At 44.4% G+C, this 8,568-nt stretch overlaps 1 protein-coding gene across 1 annotated transcript; it reads left to right on the forward strand.

Moving 5' to 3' along the window:
* Window positions 1-1,958: 1,958 nt before the first annotated feature.
* LOC140219079 (uncharacterized) lies at window positions 1,959-7,796 on the forward strand. Its single transcript, XM_072288959.1, has 5 exons — window positions 1,959-2,113; window positions 2,282-2,411; window positions 4,727-4,870; window positions 6,312-6,619; window positions 7,427-7,796. Exons 1-5 carry the CDS (start codon window positions 1,959-1,961, stop codon window positions 7,794-7,796), a joined length of 1,107 nt encoding a protein of 368 aa, XP_072145060.1.
* The last annotated feature ends 772 nt before the right edge of the window (window positions 7,797-8,568 follow it).

Here is an 8,568-nt window from a genome sequence, read left to right on the forward strand (position 1 = left end):
GCGATCGGGCGTGGGCGGACTGCGGAGGTCTTCGCAGGTGGACGTAGCAGCCGTGTTGGGAAGGAGGGGCAATGGTTGGGCAATGCGGCGACTCTTGGCTTCTTCAAACCGCCGGCATTCGGTAATAATGGCTTGCACAGTGGAAGAATTCTTGAAAACAAGGAAGTGGAAGGCATCATCTGCTGGTGCCCTTAATGACGTGTGCAACTTTATCAGGTTCCGACATCTTCGGATTTACTTTGCGGCACAGAGCGAGCACGTCTTTTATGTACGTGAGGTAGGATTCAGTGCACGCCTGGACACGCGAAGCGACGTCTTTTTGGGCGGCGCGCTGACGCCCAACAGGCTTGCCAAACAAATCTTTCAGCTTCTGTTTTCAAATGTCCCAGCTGGTAAGTTCCTCCTCGTGGGTCTGAAACTAGACGCCTGCCGTGCTCGCGAGGTAAAATATCAAATTAGCGAGCATGATGGTCTGATCCCAGTGGTTGCTGGAGCTCACCGGCTCATATAGTTGAAGCCAGTCTTCAACATCAGTGTCGTCGGTGCCAGAAGAGGTTCCTGGGTCGCGAGGTTGTGCTAGAATGACGGTGGGCGTGGGTGCCAGCGGGCCCGAAGCATCCTCGCCTTGTGCTGACATTGTAGATGCAGCCAAGGAGCGCCCGCTGCGTAAATCCGTCTTGATAATGATCCCACAAACTCCACCAAAAATGTTACGGGGTTAAAAACAGTCAGACGTACATTTACAAAATATTTACAGTAAACCGCGAGACACACGGTACCACGCGGCGACAGATCCGATGTGCGGCAATCCGGTTTTCGGATGCTCCGGCTTGCCGCTCACGTCAGTTCGAGACACACGGTGCGGAAAGTCATCGCGGCGCCGGCTAGTTGTAGCTCCGCCCAAAACAGTGTTGCCCGACCGACCATACAACAACAACAAAAGAAAAGTCGCCAAAAGTTTTTTTCTCCCTAATTAAAATAATAAAATGATGCGGAGGAATAAAATAAGTTAAGATCGGCATGGATTTATGCAAATAAACGATGTATTATATGTAGTGATACATTATTGGCTGTACGCGGAACAAACTAGTTCTGAGATGTTGGTAAGAATAGCTGTACGAAGGCAGGGACTGCAAGCAAGTGTTTGTGTTCTGTGCTGCTTCTTCTTGCTTCGTGCTTTCCGCAAGTCAGGCGTGGGCGAAACTGGAATGGTCCTTACTCAGCGCCGCAAAAGACTGCTGTTACTGAAAAAGAAAGTTCTTCTTATTCAAAAAAAAAGAAGCCTGGAAGAAGAATGCCGGCGCAGATGGTGAGTCCGACCCTCGTGGAGAACGCGCCACGCCGAGAGCGAGTTTTTCACCACGATACGTATCGTGTGTTTTGTTATCGCTTGCACAATGCTACTAATTACACGCGCCAGAACCTTTCGACAGCTTAAAACCGAATTTGAGCAATTTTGCGCGACGATATCGCTTGTCTCTCGCCGCTCGATGTGATGTTTCGAGCGACTAGGTAATGAGAAGCTGGCTGGAATCTGTGGCAGTTCGTGCGTTGTGTTACTTTAAAATATTAAACTCGTGATTTTAAAGCCAAAGAAACTCATTTCCTCTCGGGAATTGAATGCACGTTTCAGAAAGTTGGAAAAACAGTACGTGCTATTTTTGGTAAACTTCACGTGGAGTAACAGTGGAAGTCGATGTGAGTGAAAACTGCGAGTCCGCCGCTCGCTAAGAAAATGCGGCGAAGCGCACCGCGCTACCTCTTCGTCGCCCGCATGTGGTTTCAGTGGCAAGCGACGAGGTGACGCTGCGCTAGTTTTGATCGAATGGGCATTGTACCCACATATATCGCTGACTCAAGTTCAAGTTCACATTATTCGTCAAGTGCATTCTGCGATTTGTTTTGTGTGCTTAAAGAGAAAATTACTAGAAGTCTGCTTCCTGCTGCAGCTGGAAAAAATGAGGGATGGCGACATCGACTACATCAAAAAATACTACCGCATGGTTCCCCAGCAGTTTGATTTCCTGCTAAGTCTTGTTGGAAGGGACCTGCAAAGGCTTTATTGCATTAGGGAGCCCATTTCATCAGCGGAACGACTGGCCATGGCGCTCAGGTAACAATGCCATGTAGTTGTAGTGCCTCTCTGTGTCCCAACACTGGCCATCTGCTGTAGAATACCATGCAGAATTATCAGTGGCTTCATTTTCAGCCTTTTCACTTACTCCTAATGGCCCCTGAAGCAGTTATTATGAAACATGTATATTCCACAATATCAATGCAGGTATTTATCTTCTGGAGACATGATTCAAGACATTGCACTCTCCTTCCGAGTGGGCGTATCCACTGCAGGCCTGGCTGTCAGAGTCACATGCAAGGCACTGTGGCACAGGCTTCAGCCAATATACATAGCCGTAAGTGCATTCACGTGCAAAATTCTGGATGAAACAAGTCATGCTAAATACCAGAATTTTCAGTCACAGGCCACCATTGCTATGCTGTGTGCATGTTAATGCGCTAGATATGTGGTCACGTAATAAAGCTGGATTCAGATTGTGCACTGATTTCTACAGACGAGTGCGGTGTGGCTGAGCAGCAAAGTGCTGTGAAGTGCATTGCTGTGTTGCAAAGAGGCGTGCCAGTAGCAGCTTGTTTGTAGTGTCATTGTTTGTAGTTTTTGGCAGCACTCAGCGATGTCATGCTAGCTAATAGAAATTGAACCGATCATCCCAATACAGCTTAAAAATGGTGTTCAAATGCTTTGTCATTGCAGTTTGTCTTAATTTGCGTCCATGATGCATCATTTATTCTTATAGTCGTTTGTGTTTCCACTGTGTTTTTTTAGAATTCGTTAAGTCAAAATTCGTTATTTGCAAATGAAAACACAACAGGGAGAAATTGGAGTTTATTGCTGTCTGGCAGCTTAATGTTCAAGATTGTCCTTGTAACTTTCACAAACAATTAAAGCAGGCAATATTCTTTTTTTGGGTGCGAACATGCAATATCACTTACAGGAGCATATTCTCACGGCTTACATGGTGAACTTATGTGTACTAATTCTCACTGGCAGTCATTTACATTTCTAATAGAAACTGCACAAGACCACATTTTTGGTTATTCTTTTTTTTACTTTGTTCTCAGCACTTGATTTAAATAATGAAAAAAAAGCACATAGTGTGTGATGCATTGCCTCATCTTACAAGTTCTTGTTGAAACATATCATCTTTTGCATTTGCAGAGTATCTGTGTCCATCCTAGACTTGTCAGGCTTTTCAACCTTGTCTCTTGTTGTTCTGTTCAGCTGCATCACACTATGCTCTTGCAGCACAATTAATGGAATGCCAATTATCTGCCACCATTCTTGAGACATAGCCTAGTTAAAAAACTGTCCAGTTAAAAGTCACCGATACCATTCACAGTTCAGAGTAACATCAGCAGTGCATTTGCTTCGTAGTGTATACTGCTGTTTTTACAAGTGTTCAGTGTGTGTAAATGCAATGTGATGTGCCATTTTACTCATTTAAATGTGGATAAAAGGGCAACAAGCTTTTATTAACTCTAAGCCTGAAAGAAATAATAACCGAAATATACAATATATCCTGGTTATTGCTTGAGTATTCAGCAAGAAGAATGCATACGTTAGTGTTCATACTTGATTAATGTGAATAATATATATCCGTGACTTGTTCACACAAATAGAGCAGTGTTTATTAGTTGTGTAACACCTGAATTTATTCCTGCCATTAACAGAAGTGTGATTCTGGGGGAAAATGTCGTTTAACACAATTTTTATCGAACTAGTTCCGGGTAGAAACATTGGAAATTATGTGGTTTTTCCCAAAAACATAGGACCTTGAGAAAAACGAAAGGCCCTAATTGTACTACCGGCCAACATGATATTGAATTACTTTGTAGGTGGGGATTACGAGGGAAGATTGTCTTCTTTTTCTTGAAAGCTTGTGATTTTGCTCTCAAACATCATACTGTAGCACAAGACTTCCATCATTGAATCTTGTTCAATTAAGCAGTGTCCTATCGTGATGGTACTGTAGATATGTTACCGCACTCACTTTCTAAAAAAATTAAATTCATTAATTGTACAATTAGTTGTACTGTCCTTTATCACTGCACCTCATTTTCCATTTCTGTGCATGAACATTGCGTGGCCTCAGAGCAATTGTAGAGTACATATAGTAGGTTTGCAGCCTCTTTCATAACTACAGCCTTTTTGCTTCAGTGCATAGTGAACGAGAGTGCAGGAGTGCAAAACACATACCATGGATGCTAACAAACAATAGAGGATCCTCAAGTGTTAGTCGGCGCTCTTATTGTGTTCTTATATCGTCATCTGTAGTGTGTAGTCCAAAAGAAAATGCACACTTAGACATGCAGATAAGTTGGACACCTTTGCATACATTTTCTATCCACCGTGGTAGGTCGTTACCTGTCTCATTGAGGGTAAAAAGAATGCTTGCCCTGCGGATTAACGTGTCAAATGTAAAACTACTGGTTTGCTCTGGCAGGGAGACGAACACATTGTATTGCTGCTCGTATGAGTACTGGTGCACACAGTACAGTGTAACCAAGGACTTCATATTGCTTCCATTTTTGTATCATTTCTGCCAGGATGCATCTGCATTAACATGCCAAAATGTAGGCTGTACACTAATGATTTGTGCACTACGAAAACTGTGATATGACAAAACTATTTTTATTTGCTTCTATTCAGAAGCCAGACGCTGCTGCGTGGCTGCACACTGCTGAGGAGTTCTCTTGCACATGGCAGTTCCTAAACTGCATTGGTGCAGTTGATGGAAAACACATCCACATCAAGCGGCCCAAGAGCTCTGGCGCCATGTATTTCAATTATAAGGTAGGTGTAGTATTTTATGATACTTTGGCAGCATCCTACTGTTGCTGTTAGAATGTTATGCACAACCAATATGTGCATCTGCAATGCTAGCAGTGTGCAGAATATTACAAGACTGTTTTATGTAGCAAAGTGACATCCATGATTTTCTCTTGCCATTTAGGCTAGTACCTCATTAATACAGGTGGGGCTTGTGTGGATGAGCACATGTATGCAGAGGGCACATATACCAAATAGGCATGCTATAGGGCATATGTGCACTCAACACACCACATATGAGGAGTACTGGTGTTCCCAGTTGCTGCCAAATTTCCAATTGTGATTTGATGTGTTTGCTTCCAAGATGCTTCCGATGTAAGATTTCTTGCATTCATTACAAAGTGCCCCAGTATGCCTTGAATGCCCATTGGTGCATTCTTTGCCGATGGTTCACTTAAGTGCAACAACTTATGCCGCTGTGTTGACTCGCAAGTCCTTGAGGTGCAGTGAGAGGTTGGAAGACTTCCACATGTTGACTTTGTGGCCATTAAGGACTCCTTTACGAATACAACAGCTTTGTTAGTCATGAGCAACTGGTATCATTGGAAGGCTGTCATTGTCTCATGAGTGGTAAGGTGCAGCAGTCATGCATCAAAGCCTTCGCTGGTGTACAAGGACAAGCCGAAGGCTTGTCCTTTTACACTAGCGCGCGCCATTGGCCCTAGCGGCACTGGTAAATTTAATGGCTCATCACTCCTCTTCCTCGCACGGCACAGATACACCACCCGTCACACTGCCCGCTTCTAACCACTATCATAGCACTGCACACCAAGGAATGCCGTGTTTGAGCTGACGTATGAAGTCTGCCGGGTGGGTTCAACACTTATAGCAAGTTTGTCGGGTATCTCCAGTATCTGTCCAACATCCTGCGTGACTCTTGACGAGCAATATGGCAACGTTGCCCCAAACAATGCTATTACCAGCTTGGAGATTCAGCTCAGCATATACACCCTATATCTGTTCTGCATACCATGGTGAGATCAGTTAAATAATACCTAGCTCACTAAGCTCCAGACAACAAATTCGTAGGCTGCCTAAAAGGTGACGCATTCTTATTTAAAGATTGGAAAATATTGAGAAGTTATGTGCGCTATGTCTAGCTCAGAAACTTGTTTCTGGCCTTCGTGCAGGAAATGAATCTCCTGTGGAAAAATTCATTAGTCACCACTTGACTCCAATAATGTAAACCTTAAATTTGAAGATAATGCACATTATCAGCCATTTCAAATTGTCAGCTTTTGTATGAATAGCAAAGACTATTCAAATAATTCGTGTTCATCATTTCAAATACTTGCACAACCCTATCTACAAGCCATCTAAAAACAATGTGAAAGCTTTGTCACAAATTACGCAATGTACAATTTAAGAATGCTGTATGTTGTTCTTAAATGGGCTATTTTTACAGGGCACATACTCCATCGTCTTCCTTGCCATAGTCGATAGTGACTACAAGATTGTAGTCGTGGATATTGGCGCCTATGGCAAGCAGAGCGATGGAGGAGTCCTCCACCAGTCGCAGTTTGGGCAGCGCTTGGAGCAAGGCCAGTTGCAGCTGCCGAGAAGCTTGGCCTTGCCAAACACCATGCAGCAAGCTCCGTGTGTATTTGTCGGGGACGAGGCCTTCCAGCTCCGGCCAGACTTCCTGAGGCCATACCCTGGACGAGAGCTCGAAGACAGGAAGCGGATCTTCAACTACCGCCTGAGCAGAGCAAGGTGAAGCTCTCTCAAAGCCTCATCCTTGTACCCTTCTCACAAAAGGACCCGCAAACCCTTTTGAGATAAGGGTGCACGAGGCTTCCTACTGGAGCTTGACCTTTAATGTTGTCACCATGTCTCACTGTCACAAAGAGACATATAACAGAAGCTGCCATGCACCTATAAGTGCCATTTTGTTTATGTATAGAAAAAAATGAACCCTTCAGTTATGCATTCCCTATCCTAAATACACTCTAAAGGGAAGCATTCAATCAGTTAAGATTGGTAAAGCCATTAGCGAGAGTGCTATCATGTGCCACTGAGTGCGTCATCCTTGTGATGAAGATGGAGGAGTTAAAAGGTGTTCACAGAAGCTCGTATGACAGGGCTATTACCTCTTTTATCTTAGACACAAACTTACTAGTACTTCTTGGAAAAGATAAACCTTCATGCAATAAGACCCCCATTATGCATATGTATATTTTCCTCAAGTGTAGCGATAACAGTGCAGGTGTCTTGCCAGGCCTAAGAGCACGAGAACGTTCTATCCTAAATGAACTTTTTGTGCAGATGAAAGGATAAATGCGTGAACTGTTATGCGTTTCCCCACTATTAATTTCAGTACTGGCTTCTTAGATTTCATTCATATTGAGACCTACAGTCATGAGACCAGCAGGTGCGACAAATTTTTGTAACTTCTGCTCGGTGTTAAACGTTGTTTCTTGCCTCTTCTGTACCACGAGAGCCTTATCTAGCAGTATCACAAAGATGTCTAAGCAATAATTCTAAGGACTGAAGAGGCAATGTGTTTCTTGCATCACGCAGGAGGTGCGCAGAGAACGCCTTCGGAATCCTCGTGACACGCCGGAGGATTCTTGAAAGGACAATGGGGGAAGATCCCAAGAATGCCAAAGAGGTCGTCAAAGCCCTTTGTGTGCTGCACAATTTCCTCATGCACAGGCGCACAGTGGGTGATGATGCATACTGTGGTCCTGCATATGCCGATACTGTCAATGGATTCGGGCACCAATGGTTTGGCCAGTGGCGTGAGCAGCTAGCACAGCCACCGTTGCCAGTGGCTCGCACCCAGGCACGTAATTTTGCCCAAGCACCTCGGCATGTGAGAGAAACATATGCCAACTACTTCATCAGTACTGCAGGAAGTGTGTCCTGGCAGGATGCAGTACTGACATAGCATGTAGATTTATTTGCATGTATTGAGAAGGCCTACCGTAGGAGGCTTTTATGTTTTCAATTCAAGTGTGTTATGCCTTTTCATGCCTGCTAACCTGGCGAGATCAAAAATCGGGAGACTTTTCATTTGCGGCAATGGGGGGGGGGGGGGGGGGGCATTCACAGTTTCCGCGTCCGGGGGGAGGGGGTTCGTTGCAACTGTCAGGCAGTGTTCCACGAGTCCTTTTGCAGGGACCTTGCAGTAACAGACTTTGCTTGCTTCAAAAATTTTTCGGAGTACCTCTGCTCAAAGCATGGTCCAGACTGATGGCTCTTCACTAGCAATAGGTTTTGGAGGGTTGTGTTGCACATTGATGAGCGGAATCCCGTCCTAGTTTTTCGCACCGTACTAAATACCCTCTCACGCTCTGCGTTGCTATGCGGTATCACTAGTAAATCCAGCATCATCTTGGTAACTCGGTGAAACATCTGTTTTCCGTCAGTGTTTTTGATTTTTCAAACCATACACCACTGCACGTCGCAACTATCTTCATTCAGAATGTCCTCTGGAAAACTGTACACCTCTAGTGTTGCAAACTCAGCTCAGCAGATTCATTAAAATCTCGGTGCAGCAGCTGAGGGAAACTCTGAATAAAGTAACAAAGACTCGAGAGGAACGCCTCAGAAATAAATATAGGTTGGCCACCTCCATATTCTTCACAGTTGCATATTCAAGTGGGAATTTGTGCCTCATGTAATCGCACACAGTTGTAAAGCAAGATCGAACACAAGTG

The sequence above is a fragment of the Dermacentor andersoni genome, chromosome 6 (genome assembly GCF_023375885.2).
Source record: "Dermacentor andersoni chromosome 6, qqDerAnde1_hic_scaffold, whole genome shotgun sequence".
Classification (NCBI taxonomy): Eukaryota; Metazoa; Arthropoda; class Arachnida; order Ixodida; family Ixodidae; genus Dermacentor; species Dermacentor andersoni.

What these genes read in the sequence shown, in the direction of transcription:
- LOC140219079 (XM_072288959.1), top strand. Translation starts at nt 1,959, where the DNA reads ATGAGGGATGGCGACATCGACTACATCAAAAAATACTACCGCATGGTT. An exon ending in CCATGTATTTCAATTATAAG is followed by an intron (nt 4,871 to 6,311) that starts GTAGGTGTAGTA and finishes CTATTTTTACAG; the next exon opens with GGCACATACTCCATCGTCTT. An exon ending in TACCGCCTGAGCAGAGCAAG is followed by an intron (nt 6,620 to 7,426) that starts GTGAAGCTCTCT and finishes TGCATCACGCAG; the next exon opens with GAGGTGCGCAGAGAACGCCT.